The sequence below is a fragment of the Kogia breviceps genome, chromosome 5, assembly GCF_026419965.1.
Source record: "Kogia breviceps isolate mKogBre1 chromosome 5, mKogBre1 haplotype 1, whole genome shotgun sequence".
In the NCBI taxonomy this organism is placed as follows: Eukaryota; Metazoa; Chordata; class Mammalia; order Artiodactyla; family Physeteridae; genus Kogia; species Kogia breviceps.
Genome location: NC_081314.1, coordinates 146173251 through 146189160, shown reverse-complemented (window position 1 = coordinate 146189160; position 15910 = coordinate 146173251). Strand labels below are relative to the sequence as shown.

The following is a 15910-nucleotide window of genomic DNA, read 5'->3' as shown; positions in this document are numbered from 1 at the left end:
CTACTGTTTGAGAAAAAGTGACAGCAAAATCAGGCCTCACTGGATTCCTTCTGCTGTGCATTCTGACTGATGTTTGGCCCCGATCACCCAGGAAAGCTGCCCAAGTTTTGTAAGGAGCCCAGGAACAAACGTGTCCCCAGAGGAGAGAGAAATATGCAGTTGCTGGACCAAAGGCCAACAGAGCCCTCCATGCCCTCCCCAGACACAGGTGACACATGACAGTCACTTCACATACTTGTCTGTGGAGGAAGAATAACTCTCCAACCCAGAAGTGCAAAGCACATTTCAAATTCAAAGTTCTGAGGAAATGAGAATGCAAAGTTATTCATAATCCCAGCATAAATGCTGAACGGGAAAGAACAAAAACCTGATTAAATAACGTAGTGGCTAGGATTCAGCTGTGTGCCACCGACTGGCTAAAAATAATTTCAAATTAAAATAACGTTTTTACACCTAAATAGGCATTCGATCACCTGGAGGAGAAGCATTACAGCACCATGACGAGGAAGGTCTGATGTCATGGCCAGTGGCATGTATGGTCTAAGGAAGGACTCAAGTAAGCCACCCAGCGACACTGGTCCTCCACCCAGGACTGCCCACCTTTAAAACCCCATTTCATGGCTTTTAAGGGCCAAGTCTGCAGGGCCCAGCACCTCCTCCCTGAAGTCTGGCCCCAGAAATGCCCAGGCCCTGGGCTTCTGATCACAGAGCAGCCCTCCTCATAACAGAGAGGATGAGTCCAGAGGTTTAGAACAGCAAAACACCTACTATTTTGCATGTGGTTCCAGGGGATTCCATGCAGATACGGAGTTTGCAGTGCAGATAGACTATGGAGTTGTTGATGAAGGAAAAGATTTTCAGCTTAAACTGGGCCTTGTTGGAGTTCCCGTTCTCAATCACATTCGTGTGTGTATTGGGGATAGGGCAGCTGGGAAGAGAGAAAGTGACTCATCAGTTCTAAACTGGCCCTCCTGTCCTCGTTCCCAGGTGAGTTTCCTTACCGTGCACCTGAGTGCAAATGGAGCATCCCTATTAGGCTCCAAGAAGGCAAGGATGGCTAGGTCTCCAGTTCCCAAGAGGAGGGTCTCCTGAGGGCACCACCTAAAACCCGGGTCTGCATCCATGCGTGTCTGGAAATTCAGAGGGTCCAAAGAAGGCTACACGGAGGGGGTGGGCGCCCAGTGTCCCCTGAGCCCCTACCTGTTGTTAATGAAACCAAACGTGACCGGGTCCCTGGCATTGCTGGATGGCGTCGCCCAGCACTCGGTCAGGACCACCTTGAGGTTGCTTTTCTGTTTATAGAGCCCGACTTCAATCTTGACGTCATCACTGGCAGACACGGTATAATTTTGAGGAATCGGAGAGTCTCCAATAAATAACTGCATTTCAGTGACAAAACTTCCAGCTCCATGGAGGTCCTCAATGACGGTGTAAACCCTGCAAGAGGGAGCGTTTGCGGGGGGAGCTGCTTCTGTGACCCTCCTGTTCCCCTTTCCCCCCCAATACTCCAGAGAAAGATGGAATTCAAAGAAGACCACCCAAATGAGAACAAGAAAAGAAAGGCTATTTTTTTTTTTTTCTTTTGAGCTGGCTAGAGCTGGGGTCAGCCCCGGTCACTAGAGTTTGGTGGAGACTCAAAGGCAGACAGAGGAGGGGTGAGCTTCACAGGGGAAAGGGGGAGAGAGGCGCGCCCCGATGGGGGCGTCCTATGGGACTGGCTAGGGGAGCAGATCTGGCTTTCCCTGGTTGGTTCTAAACTGGAAATGGGGACACATCTAGGGAAGCTGGCGGTTTACTGATCAAATCTTGGCCACTGCCTTTCGTACGTTCAGTCTCTCAGAAGGGTCCTCAAGTGATTAAAACCCTAAAGAAACCCCCAAGCGATGGCTCTGGGAGGAACGTGAGCTGCAGGGGATCGGGGAGAGAGCCCTGCGCTCACCCCCACTCCGGGGTGTAGCCCGACGACGTCAGGAGGTCGTTCTGGAAGGCGCAGTGGATGGGGCTCAGGATCTTCAGGTGGTGGATGACGCCCTCTGGGGACAGGTCGCTCCTCAGCGTGGTCCTCACCACGGTGTTTGTCATGTTCTGGACACAGACGGGAGGCGAGTGAGCCTCCGGGCCCCCGCAGGCCCCCAACATGTCTACGGACCGCACTTCTGGGTGCAGGGGTTGTTTAAAGCTTATCCCCCCCAAATGTGAAAACCTTGACAACTTTTTCCCAGTGTGAATTGCAAACGAGAACATAATGTCGTGACGTCTGGTTAAGCCTACTTCCTGTACCCGCTTTCTTCATTCAAAGAGAACCAGAGACAAACTGGATCAGATGATACCCCAAACAACAGATGAGATTCTTCCCCAAATAGTCCCCAAGTGCACTTCTGAAAAGCAGAGAGCAAAAGCCCTCAGCAAAGAACCCGAGTTAAAATAAATTGCTTAAAGTCTGCGACTAGTCAGACTGTATTCTTTCTAATTCTAGGGAGGCTAACACAGAACCAAAGGGGCCAGAGGGCAACCGACAGAAAATGAATGTGGTCTGTAAGCGGACTCAGGGGCGTGAAGGGATAACACAGCTCATGCCTGTGGACGCAAGTCTCCAGGGAGAATTGTGATGCCCCCTAGTGTTAACCAGGTTAAGGCCACTAGAAAAAAAGTGCAGGGCTCATCAGTTTCACGCTAGAGAAATGGTGCCAAGGTCAGCTGGTATTAAGGACTGCTTCCTCAGAATGTGAACGTGTATCAGGAAAACGAGAAGATTTTCAGGCAGTTGGATACCAGTACAAGAAGGTGGGCTTGCCGACATCAGAGAGAGCTCCCAAATTTCGCCAGAGCCAAAAATAGTGAAGAAGACCCCGGGATGCGCAATTTCCTCATTTGATTCAGTGGAGAGCATTTGCAGGAAGAGATTTAAATGCCTGTGAAAATTGCCACCATTATACTGAAGCTAAACATTTTGTTTGACAAAATGCCTGAACTTGTAACTATCCATTTGAAGTGCTTTACTTTGGCTTGGCGTTTGACTGTCATGGTGGTGGCCTCTCCAAGATCAACACCCCTTACTGACATCTCCAAAAGTGTCACTAGAAGAACAGAGCACAGGGCCAGTCAAGGACAGCCTAGATGACCTACGGTTGTAACGCTTACTATGCGTAACGACTGGGCATTGCCCTGCTTCTGTTAAAGTCCCTGGCCTTAACAGTTTAGAACTAGACAAGGGGAATTTTGTGTGAAATAGGTAAATCAGAGCCATCGAATGAAGAGGGAAAAAAGAGGCATGGTTGAAAATTATGCCAGTAAAGAAGTGTGGATTAGAGTTTGTAGGAATACACAGCCAAGGAAAGTAGAAGTTACTGGACTTCTTGGAGGATGAAAGAGCAAAGCAGAGTATGAGCTATATGACAAAGCGTCTAATCCTGGTAAGGTTGCCAGTAGAGCGTTTGCTGAAAATAGAAATTTTGACACTCACAATATGCTAATGGAACCTGTGCATGTCACAGACAAGAAATCTAATGGCCGAATAAGCCTTGACATGAGTGGGTCTGAGAACAGAACATCGTCTGTAGGGCAAAGCTTGGAGGAGCAGGACGGGAATTGTCTGCTCTCCAGTGATCTGAAAGTCCCTTAACAGAAGGACCTTTTGATTCTCTTTCCTTCTACAGCTGCTGCATCTACTCCTTACTTGCCGTTTTTAAAGAAATTATAGAACAAGTGCATTTTCCTTGTGTGCGTATTAAACAGACCTGGACAAACTGATAAAGTTGTTTACACCAAAGAGTCTCTGGCTCTTGAACATCATACTCAATGGTAAAAAGCTAAAAGCATTTCCTCTGAGATGAGGAACAAGACAAGGATGTCCATTCTCACCACTTTTATTCCACATAGTATTGGAAGTCCCAGGCACGGCAATCAGAAAAGAAAAAGAAATAAAAGGAATCCAAATTGGAAAGAAAGAAGTAAAACTGTCACTGTTCGAGAGGTAGACTCTGGCAGACACAGAGGTGTCCCATTCAGATCCCTCTTCAAGGAAAGACTCGCCGCCCAGCTGTGAGCAGCACGGTCAGCAGACGGTCTCCACCTGTCAGCTGCTTCCGGGTCAGCCTCACCTGAGATCGTGCCCTTCCCGGGGCAGCCTGCTTCAGGGCTAAAAGGATGAGGACATATAGAGGAATGGCTGTTTAGTCCTACGAGCTTCCTGCTGGGTTGACCCAAAGTGTGTGTCCCCGTAAAACCTGTGTCTGTTGAAACCTAATCTCCAGTGTGATAGTATTTGGAGGTAGGCCCTTTGGGGGTGATTAGTGCCCTTACAAAAGAGACCCCAGAGAACTCCCTTGTCCCTTCTGCCATGTGAGGTTATAGCAAGAAGACAGCTGTGTGATCCCGGGCTCTCATTAAAACAAACAAACAAACAAAACTGTCACTGTTTGAAGATGACATGATACCATCCATAGAAAATCCTAAAGACACCACCAAAAAAACTCCTCAGTTAATTTGGTAAAGTTGCAGAAACAAAATTAATATATAGAAATCTGTTGCATTTCTGTACACTAACAACAAACTATCAGAAAGAGAAAAGAGTCTCATTTACAATCGCATCAAAAAAATAAAATACCTAGGAATAAATCTAACTAAGGAGGTAAAAAGACTTGTACTCAGAAAACTGTAAGACACTGATGAAAGAAACTGAAGACAACACAAATAGATGGACAGATATACTGTATTAATGGATTGGAAGAATTAATATTGTTAAAAGGACCATGCTACCCAGGGCAATCTACAGATTCAGTGCAATCCTTATCAAAATACCAATGGCATTTTCCACAGAACTAGAACAAAACAATTCTAAAATCGGTATGGAAACACAAAAGACCTCATCTGAGGTCTATTTAGCCAAAACAATCTTTAGAAAGAAGAACAAACCTGGAAGTATCACACTTCCTGGCTTTAGACTATACTACAAAGCTTTGAAATGCATAGAAACATGAATCACTATGTTGTGTAACAGGAACTAACACAGTATTGCAGGTCAATTATACTTCAAAAACAAACAAACCAACCCACGGAAAGAGAGGTCAGACTTGTGGTCACCAGAGGAGGGAGTGAGGGAGGGGGAATTGGAGGAAGGTGGTCAAAAGGTACAAACTTCCAGTTACAAGATAAAGAAGTACGAGGGACGTCATGTACAACGTGATAAATATAATTACCACCGCTGTACTTTACATAGGAAAGTGGTGAAGAGGGTAAACCCTCAGAGTTCTTACCCCAAGGAAAAATTTTTTTTCTATTTCTTTAATTTTGTATCTATATGAGACGACAGGTGTTCATTTAAACGGTAATAATCATTTCATGAGGTATGTGAGGCAAATCATCACGCTGTACACCTGAAACGTATACAGTCTGTATGTCAATTACATCTCAATAAAACCGGAATTAAAACTTTTTTATAAAGAATCTTTAGCTCTTGGATATTATTAGTCCCTCTAAGTTTTTATACAAATGCTGAAATTAGAATGATTGAAAGTCATAATAATTTTTAGAATTCATTTTCCTTGGTAGAGACTCCTTATGCATTCGCTTCTGGGAACAAAGCTGAATAGGTTCTTAACTGAACGACCCAAAATGGAAACATTTAAACACTTTCGAATTGACGCTATCTTCTTTGTTTGCTTTTTAAAATAAAGTGCTTGTGTTCGTATCTCATGTTTTTAATGATCTGCAGGATGTTTACAGGTCCTGTGGTTTCTTCAGCTCAGAAGCTGACCCTCATTCAGCACATTTAGCTTTACAGCAGCCAGGAAGCCACACCTCGGATGGGCTGTATTAGAGGCACCAAGTTTAAAACATGTGTCCTCACAGTGGTGGACGTTATGTGCCTTGACTCACTTTGAAAAATGCCTCCGAAAACCTGGACAGTCCCCTGCTATGTTCACAAGAATTTTACACGTATTTATGAAGATGACTGTACTACGTGATTCTTTGGGGCACAGGCTGATTTCTCTCTTCCTAGTCATACTCTAAACCATCTGAAGACGGTACATCCAACTGAGAGGTGAGACCTTAAATTTAACTTTTTTTGAAAACAAGGAGGTCAATAAAATTTAACCCCCTTCCCCCCGAAACGGAGGAAGAACCCGCTAACGGAACGTCATCTGTTGTATTTGTGTAAGCAAGTCTCCAGGGGGAATCTTAGTTTTTGACAAGTTTCAAAACACAGAAGAGCTCCTGTGGTTTCCAGGGCCTGGATGACTCATAAGAGATGAATCTCCCTCTGCTCTGAAAGGACCCTGAATTTTACGGAATTTAATTGCTAAACCAGGTGTTTTGTCTAGCTTGGAAAAACAAGCAAGTGGGAGAGCCCACGCCCGCAGCCTTGGGTCTGTGCCTCCGTGTAGGAGGTGCTGACTCCCCCGAGGGCAGCCTGGCCAGCCCATCGCACCTGAGCACAGAGGGCAGGAGTGTCTTATTTTCTAGCATCTTTCGCTTGAGGTCTGTAGGTCCCGCGCCAACGTGGACCTGAGAACCACAGCGGCAGCTCTGCCCACACCTGCGCCCGCCCCCTGCCAGCCTGTGTGCGGACTCTGGCTCAGAACTGCAGTCGCCCGGAAGCTGCGGCCCCCCGCGCCCCGCACCTCCCACCATGGCTGCTCACGCCCTCTCCGTGCGCCCACCTCCAGGTGAGAGTCTTAGGAATCTTTAAGAAAGAGGAGCCAAACCCTGGTTATTTTTCAGCTGTGCTGGCTGGAGGGGCTGGAGGCGGACTGACGGAGGCCGTGGTCACTGCAAACATCCCAGCTGGTCCGTCAACCCCGTGGCCCCGTGCGTGGGTCTGAGGGCCGCCCCACTCCCGTCAAGGGGAAGGTGGAATCACGCCCGAGGACGGCCAGCCGGGCCCGCGGGTGAGCGTGGTCTTCCAGCCGCCTGGCCAGCCCTCACCCTGGGTCTGGCCTCCAGGCAGGTCGGTACCGTGGAGCAGCCTTTGCCCCAGTGCCCTGTGTCCCCTGCCTGCCCTCCCCGGGTCTCTTCTGTGAGAAGTCTCCCACCGTGTCTCCCCTGCCTTCCCTCCCCTGGGCCCTTCCTGCTGAAGCCCACGCCAGCTCTGACCCTTTCAGCCCGCGATGTCGCCTCTCCGTGCCCTTGACCTGGCGTCATCAGCAAGCCTAGCCCACCCAGTGCCTGGCCTACCTGCCCCACAAGGGAGCTCACCCAGGGCGCCAACCAGAGCCTCTGAGGGTGAGGGTCCCTTGCCCACCCCGTGCCATCGAGGCCCCTGGAGAGGCAGAGTCGCAGAGGCCTCAGGGCTGGTCCTCGGAGGCCAGGAGACCTTGACCTTGACCACCGCCCCCATAGACCTTGGTGAGTCTCCAGTTCCCACTGGTTAAACGTGGATGACAACACCTGGCCTGGGGGTGATGAGGGGGCTAGACACTCAGCCAGCAGGTCCTTGGGGTCCTCAAGGCCCGGTTCCCTCTCCACCCCTGTGCTAGGAAGCAAAGCCGAAGACCCGCAGCCCCACCCCCACCCAGCCCAGCAGCACAGCATCCCTGAGGACCACCTCCCCCCCAGTGCCATGGTTGGGCCCCTGCTGAGGCCCTCCCCCAGCCCACCTCCCACAGGAGACCCTTCCCCTTCGTGCCGCCATCCCACCCAGGGCCCAGCCGTCCCACTGGCCAGAGCCACTCAGACACCCTCCACCTTGTAAATCCTCCCCCATTTCTGGCCTCCCTCATCCGGCTATCTGCACTTGCCCCCTGGGGTCGTGGTCCAGCCCCCATACACCACCCCTTGGGACCACTTCAGCCTCCTTCCAGAAGGCCCCTCCCCGCCGCCCGGGCCCAGGAAGCCCAGCCCCACCCCGCTCTACTGGGTGATGGCACTGCCTGTGCCAGGACCTCCCGTCTCTCCAGGGACAACACCGCCCGATGCTGCTTCCACCCCCCGTGCCCGGCGCTGGCCGAACCCATGGAAGGCGCTGCCCGTCTGCCTGGCGTGGCCTTGAAAGCAGTGGGCAAGCGTGGGGAGCGGGAAGGATGGGGGGTGAGGGGTGCAGGGGCGTCACTGTGGCCTAGAGGCAGCATTTGAAGACGGAGGACCTGGAGCCATCAGCCCACCACGTGACGGACGCTGCAAACCAGAGATGCCGACACGGGCCCAGGACCCGCAGCCCAGACTCACCCCAGCACTCGGGGGAGGCGTCCCCACCAATGCACGGGCGCACACAACCATTCACACATTCTTCACACACACACTCCCACATGCACGCGCGCACACACACACACGCTCGCCGACATACATGCACACGGACACGTTCTTACACACATGCACACGTGCACACACACACGCTCGCCTATGCACAAGCACATACGCACACTCACCTGCACACACGAACATGTTTTCACGCGCGTGCACGCGTGTACACGGCCCACGCGTCCACGCAGAGGCTCCCGGCTTTCCTGCCCTTCCTCCTCCCCCACTGGCTCTCCATCCTGCCTGTGCGTCAGAATCACTGGGAGGCTTTTGTAAGCCCTGACTTTCCACCAGAATCCCTGCACCAGGGTGCAGCCTGGTCCCTGGAGAGAGCACGGTCCTACCCTAACCCTTGGCTGGGTCCTCCTGCACTTAGAGTCGGAGGCCTCGGGGTGCAGGGCCTTCCCGGCCCCCCGGGCCACACGCGGACCCTCCCCGGCTGGAGACCCAGACTCCCGGAGCCCCCTCCCCGCGCCCCACGGTGGGTCTGAGCCCGGCCTCACACTCTGCACGACGGTTCCGCACTCGCCCCACGCGGCCACCAGGATCACGTGCGTGCTGTTGTGGTCACTGACATTGCAGGACGGGTGTCCCAGGTACAGGGAGGATTCAGGGATGGACTCCTGCTGCAGGAAGCGCTTCTGGATGGCGATGGCCACCTTCTCGATCTCACAGAGCACCCTGACGGCCCCGGTCAGGTTCAGCCGCGGGGACAGGCCCTGGGGGGCCGGGCGGGCGCCCTGCACAGAGGCAGCCCCAGGTCCTGCCGGGCTAGGGGGCTGCTCCGGGCCGGGGGCCTGGGACGTGTTGCCAGGAGAGTCGCCTGCAAGGCACGAGGAGACAAAGGCGTAGGGTGGGTCTGTGCTTCCGGAAAGCCATGTGAGCCCGGCCAGCGACGTGGCACAGGGCGGGGGCGGGGCAGGGCGCAGACAGCAGACGGACCACTCCGCGCCCTGCAGCAGCGCACAGCGGGGTCGCACATGCCGGCAGAGCCACACACACGCATGTTGCGTGTTCCTGCCAGCCCAGGCAGCTGGGCCTGCCCTGGCTCACCGTGGCCCCCGTGGCGGGGGAACTGAGGGGTCCCCTTCACTCCCAGACCCTCCCAGGCTGACACTGGGCGTGTGCTGAACCCATGGGCTTGGGATCAGCCGTCACCCCTGGGGGCCCCTGAGTCTTATCTCTAAACTGGGTTAATGAAGTTTACTCTCTGCGTCCTTGCATCCCTCGCTCCTACGCCAGCTTCCTGCTTCCCTAAAGCACGCTGGGTTTCGACCTCTAGAAGCACACGAGGCTCTGTGAGCGCATCCACCATCCTCGGAGGGCAGACCCAGGGCACGCCTCAGCCCTCCCTGAGCCTCCTCTACGGCCCGGCTCTGCCGCCTGCCGCCCCGGCCCCTGCCCTCTCATCTCAAGGTGCTGCTCACCTGGCTCCCTGGCCCCAGGATGCAGTCCAAACCCCTGCTCGTGGCGTTCACAGCCTTCTCAACTGGCCTCATCCGGCCTTGCTGGGCGGGGTGCTCCCCCTCTTTCCCACCCGTCTCCTGTAGGCACCATGCTGCAGCCACAGCCCATGCTGCGTGCCTGGACCATGCCCGCCTTCAACAGCTCTGTTCTTACTGTTGCACCCACCCACCACACCCTGCCCCACCGCAGCCCCCTCTGCTGGTGCCGTCTGAGCCATCCTTTAAGACTAGCTCGAAGACACCTCTTCCAGGAAGCCTTCCATGACCACGCTCACGGGACTGAAACAACTTAGTCTCCTCGGGGCCTCCTGCTTCTGCCTCAAGTAGAGCATGTTCCATATTCCTTCAGACACTGTGTGCACGTGTGCACACACATGGAAACTTGCCCAAGACATAAAAAGACGCCAATCTCGTTTCGAAAAGACGCACTTTGGGGATGAATGTCCTTCAAAGGACAGACTATCTGAGCGTGTTCCGGACAAGGGATCCTGCGACCACTACCTTGGCAGGGTCTTCCAGAATACTCCACAGGGAGGCCGGGGGCGCCTCCCTCGCAGCTGCAGGTGAAGGAGCCCAGGCTGTTGCGGCAGGAAGAGCCCGGGGCGCAGTCGTCCTCCCCGCGCTCACACTCGTCGTAATCTGCGGCGTTTGGGAAACAAGACAGGAAACCCTCACAGGAGGCTTGAGCATGGTGGCTCTGCCCACTGTTTACAGGCAGCCTGCATCTCGGGAACCGAGGTTAAAATGACCAAATGATAGCAAAGATGGCCAGTTCTGCAGGGTTCGGGAGACAGGGAGGTACCCCGATTTTCTGCCGGGGACGGGGGTGGGAGGCGGGTGGCAGGAAGTCTGCAGGGGCTGTTCTGGAAGGAGGAGGATGGGGGCGGATGGAGGGCGGAGGGTGCAGGCAGCTCAGCAGCCCCTCAGCTCCCTGGAGACCAGGAGACCAACGGGCCCCACCTCGACCCTGGTATCAGGCAGAGGGACACCGGCACACACTTGCTTTCATCTCTAAGCGCAATTACTTACCTTATGAACCATAATGCAGCTTTACTGCAGAAAATGGATACAACCCAGGACAGATTAGCAAAGAACATAATAAAATCCCTCCGTGAGACCACCTCCCAGGTGTAAATGTTTGCATGTTGGTGTATATTCCTTTCCAGCCTTTTGAAAGGCAGACTGCAGTGCAGCTAAGATCACGTTTTATCCACAAATGTGAGTCCCGCTTCCATCCCATTTCCTTGGGTCAGGAATATTTTCTATCTCAGCAAACCTCATTTTTAATAATTGCCTGACAGTCCATGGCATGGATTACCAAAACTGACTTACTATCTTCCCTATTACGGGACTGTGGGTTATTTCCAATCTTCTGCTTTTAAAGAAACACTGAGATGAATGTCTTTGCATGTCAACTATAGTCCACACTGAGTTCTGTTTCCTTAGGGTGGAGTCTTGTAAGTGCTGGGATACATGTGCTACATGCAATAAGCAGGATAAAACATTAAGGGAGGAAGAGAAATATCATATGATATAGCTCATCAGTGGAATCTGAAAAATTGGTACCAGTGAACTTATTTACAAAACAGAAAGAGAGTCACAGATGTAAAAAACAAACTTACGGTTTCCCAGGGGGTGAGGAAGGGATAAATTGGGAGATTGGGACTGACATATACACACGACTAGATATAAAATAGGTAACTAATAAGGACCTGCTGTCTAGCAGAGAGAACTCTACTCAATGCTCTGTAATGACCTATGTGGGAAAAGAATCTAAAAAAGAGTGGATCTGTGTATATGTATAACTGATTCACTTTGCTGTACACCTGAAACTAGCACAACATTGTAAATCAACTGTACGCCACTAAAAATAAAAACAAAATAACAAAGTAAAAAAAAAAACCAAAACTACAAAGTGGAGGGGATATTTTTAAAGCTCTTGACAAATATCAGGAAGTGTGAGCAAATCCTATTCTCCCAGTGCTGTGTGCAGGGGCTGCTTTGCCATCAGCATTATCTTTAAAAAAAAAAAAAAAAACTCCTTGCAGATGGGCAAACAGAGTGACTCATGTTCATGGGAAATGCCTTTGGTTCTTCCATCTTTGTTAGGCGCCTGGGAGCCACCTTTCACATATGGTCTATTTGGGTCTTTTGTGCCTGTGTCTATCGGGTTCTTAGTATTTCATTACCAATGTGTGTGATTGCTCTTTATTTAGGATATAATTCTTCATCAGATTGTTGAACCTACTCTTTGGTTCACTGCTTGCTTTACAATGGTGACTGTTTTGTTTGACATGAGAGCTTTAACTTTTTATAGAGTCAATAGTCCAGGCTTTTCCTCTGCAGGCTTAACCCTTCTCATTCCAAAGATCAGAAAAATATTCATCTATATTATCTTTGATTTTATCCATACATATAACTAGAAGCCTTTTATCGCTTATTCGCAGGCATGCTGTGTGCTAGGGTCTGAACTGTGTGTCCTCAAAATCTGTGTGTTGAGGCCTTGACCCCCAGTGTGACTGCATTTACAGGTGGGCCCTTTAGGAGATAATTAAGGTTAACTGAGGTCATTAGGGAGGGGCCGTGATCCGATAGGACTGATGACCTTATGAAAAGAGGCAGCAGAGCGCTCCCCCTCTACACACACAGAGGAAAGGCCACGTGAGGACAAAGCGGGAGGGTGGCCGCCTACACGTCAGGAGCGGGCCCTCACCAAAATCAGCCGGCACCTTGATCTTGGACTCCCAGCCTCTAGAACTGTGAGAAAATAAATGTCTGTTGTTTCCGTCGTGGTATTTCGTTACAACTCCAGCTGACTAATACAATATGAGAAGAGACTCTAAATTGTCTTTTCTCCCTGCTTTTCTTTTCAATTATTTTTCCTAGGATCTCCTTGGAAACTGCACCTGGGAGGAAGTCTGACAGCAGAGAGGGACCTGTCTGCCCTCAGCCCATGAAAAGCAGCCAAGGAGGGAGGGACAGGATGCAGCCTGCAGAAAGGATGCAGCATCCCTGGGAAGCTTTGCAGGTTCACCCGAAGATTTTTCAACCCTTAAACCTTTCTTTAAAAAAAAAACAAAATATAGGAGCATTAAGAGAGATGAGGGTCCTATCTCTTTCACATTTTCATCTAACGCAGGGAAGCCCTCAAGAGGAGGTACATCTTTCAGAAGCAAAGCCATTGGCTAGGACTTCACTGCCTCTCCTCTGCAGAGTGAGCCTCCATCGGGGTCCAGCCTCTGCCTACCCACTATGAAGGGGTCACCTCCGACCACCTCCAGCAGAGAGGCGTTCTGAAAGGCGGCCAGGAACGTGGCAGACACCTCCCGGACATCCACGTCTGCGATGACCAGCAAGTTGAACTCCACCACGACGCTGCCGCTGGAGATGCGGGTCACCTCCACCTGCACCCCACCGGTGTCCAGGTGCTGGAGCATGGAGGCTGGCAAGGAATTCCGCACCTTTAGAGAAACAGGCCTGGTGAGAAGAACCGCGCGCTGAGAGAGGGAATGGGGTCCTCGTCCTAAGGTGGCTCCTCTGGGGACTGCAGCCAGTAGCGGCGCTGGCCTTGGGAAAGATGTCAAGGCCACGGGTCAGTTCTGCCGAGTCCCCAGGCCCAGCACGAATGCCGGTGGGGTCTGAGACACGGAGCCCTGTCCCCCAACCAGAGCCGGCCGGTCAACATGGGGCTAAGTGCCAAAGCCCCACCCTACGGGGCTTGTAACTTGGTAGGGGGCTCACAGTGGCATTGAGGACCTGCTGCTCTGAGCTCAGAGCCCCGGAGGGCAGGGCTGAGCAAGTGGTCCTAGGGAGGGACACCACCTCTCCGACTCCACTTTTTCCAGGACAGTCCTTGTGACCCACGTACTGCAGGGCATCTCCCCTTCTTTTCTTCCTGCTGCCTTTCCGGAAGCTGCTACCTCGTCAGCATCCTGGCGAGACAGATAGTTCCTGCCTCTAAAAGCCTCGTTCATTATTCCGTCAGTTTGCAAGGAATCCTACACCACACACCATATTATTCCACTCTAGCCCATCATGGCCAAAATGCCCAGAAAGGTACCCAATCTTGTAACGAGCTTTAAGTTGTGCGTATAATGCAAATGTGCTGTGGAAGAGCCCACCTCCACGGTTTGCCCTCACAGAGAAAACCTGGTCTGCATCTGAACTGCATGAGGTTCAAGGCACAGGCTCGTGGCACAGCCAGTGTGAACCAGTCTGTTGTCACCCATCAGAGGGTGCAGATGCCCAGGAGACCCTAGAGCCGCCTGCAGTCACACGGCTGCCACCTTTATCATTGGAAGAGTTGGTCTTCTCTCTCTCTGTCTCTCTTTCTCTCTGGGCTTTCCAGAGGGGGATCTGCCAGAGTCTTGGATTAAAATCACTTTTATCTGCATCTCAAGCCAGTCTCACAGCGAAGTTCCAGGCCCCTTGCTAGGAACTGACAAAGAACAAAGTGACACATTAACCTACAACCTCCCAAAATGTGTCCTAATGTCCTACGTAGGTGTTAAGTTGCATCATTATTTGCTATCCTGAAACTCTAGACGGACAAAAACTGTCCCTCTAAATAGGCAAAAGATGAAAAGTTTTAAAAAGGAGAGATTAATCAAGGAACTTGAGGTAGCAGTGAAGCTGTCTCATGTGACCACGAGAGCTATGTGAACTGGTTTCAGTGATTGTTGTTTAATGTGATGTGTATTAACCTAAGGAAGATTTGATATACATACGAATCAAACCATCAACAGCTCTTGAATCCACACCCTGGGCCAGAAGCTGGGGACCTCAGAATAAATCAAGCAGGATCCCAGATCCTCAGAGTAAATCAAGCAGGATCCCAGATCCTCAGAATAAATCAAGCAGGATCCCAGATCCAGAGGAGTCCCAGTGTGACAGTTCCTGGAGGCAGCATGACCTTTATCGGGAACGCTGAAGGGGCTGGACGGAATCACCAAACAGGCGGCCGCCGGCATCGCTAAGGCGCCACCATGTTATGATTCCACCAATAGGTGGCGCTGCCGAGCTCTCGCTAGTCTGCGTCTTAAACGCCCAGAACAAGGAAAAGCTAAAATGTATGAGACGTCCTCTGTGCAAACAAGATCATGACAAGTGCATTCTCTATTCATCAAAGGGTAACCTAACCGCCAGCAAAAAGAATACTGAGATCGCTCCTCTAACTAAACTGTAACAATATACCACCCCAAAGAATGCCAGTGGGTTGGCGGAGGGCACGCAAGGGAGAGAAGGAAAAAGAATTTTTTTAAGGTCGGATCATAGTGGCATTATTCACAATAGCCAAAAAGTGGAAGTAACCCAAACGTTCATCGGTGGATCATGGGTAAAGAGAATGTGGTCTGTCCATACAGCGGAGTACTATCCAGCCATAAAAAGGAATGAAGTTCTGATGTTGGTACAATATGGATGGACCTTGAAGACATTATACTCAGTGAAATAAGCCAGACACAAAAGTCACATATTGTATATGATTCCTTTTCTATGAAATACCCAGAACAGGCAAGTCCATAGAGACAGAAAGCGCATATCTGGTTCCAGGGGCAGAGAGAAGGGCAGATGATGAGCTAATGGGTTTCCTTCTGAGAGGATGAAAATTTTCTGGAATTAGCTGGTGGTGACGGTTGCACAATTCTGCAAATACAGTCTAAACCACTGAATCGTGCACTTTAAACGCGTGAGTTTTGCGGTATGTGAAATAGATCTCAATTTTAAAATTTTTTTCTTTTTGAGGCCGGGGCAGGCTTTCTGCTCTACGGGGTCCCGCATCAATAAAGAAGTTTCACTGAACAGGAAACAATGTGAAGTAAGGATACGGCAGAGGAAAAGGTGTGTCTCCCACCTGCTGATGTGTCTGTTTAATGGCAGATCCAGGACACAAAGGCACCACACCAGAGCTGGAAGTCCCAGCTCCCTTCAGAAATGAGAAGTCTATGGCACCTTCAGGTCTGGGTTCCATTTGGCTGCCACTAGGATGCTACCACCTCCCTCCATCACATCCCAAGAGAGAATAAGGACCGATTCCACCAACTTACCGTCCTAAAGAATAGCTCTAGGAAGGCCTGGTATTCCTTGCTGCTTGCGTTGCGGAAGGATTCTAAATACTTGACATTTGCTATTCTGACTTTTCCACTGAGCTTCTGGGCCGCTGCAGGATGGAGAATAAACACGTTTGCAATGGCATCAGGTAGCAGATT

The 15910-nt window shown here is 51.1% G+C and overlaps 1 protein-coding gene and 1 pseudogene across 1 annotated transcript in view; one reads left to right on the top strand and one right to left on the bottom strand.

Moving 5' to 3' along the window:
• UMODL1 (uromodulin like 1) overlaps positions 1 to 15910 on the bottom strand; it is a 63140-nt gene that overhangs the window by 8368 nt on the left and 38862 nt on the right. Inside the window, exons 14-20 of the mRNA XM_059064248.2 lie at positions 15749 to 15861; positions 12952 to 13165; positions 10206 to 10343; positions 8742 to 9061; positions 1940 to 2085; positions 1201 to 1437; positions 769 to 928 (exon numbers count right to left, since the gene is read on the bottom strand). Of these exons, the coding sequence (XP_058920231.1) occupies positions 769 to 928; positions 1201 to 1437; positions 1940 to 2085; positions 8742 to 9061; positions 10206 to 10343; positions 12952 to 13165; positions 15749 to 15861 (1328 nt within the window). The remainder of the gene's footprint in view (positions 1 to 768; positions 929 to 1200; positions 1438 to 1939; positions 2086 to 8741; positions 9062 to 10205; positions 10344 to 12951; positions 13166 to 15748; positions 15862 to 15910) is intronic.
• LOC136794306 (ubiquitin carboxyl-terminal hydrolase 1 pseudogene) lies at positions 2246 to 3700 on the top strand (annotated as a pseudogene).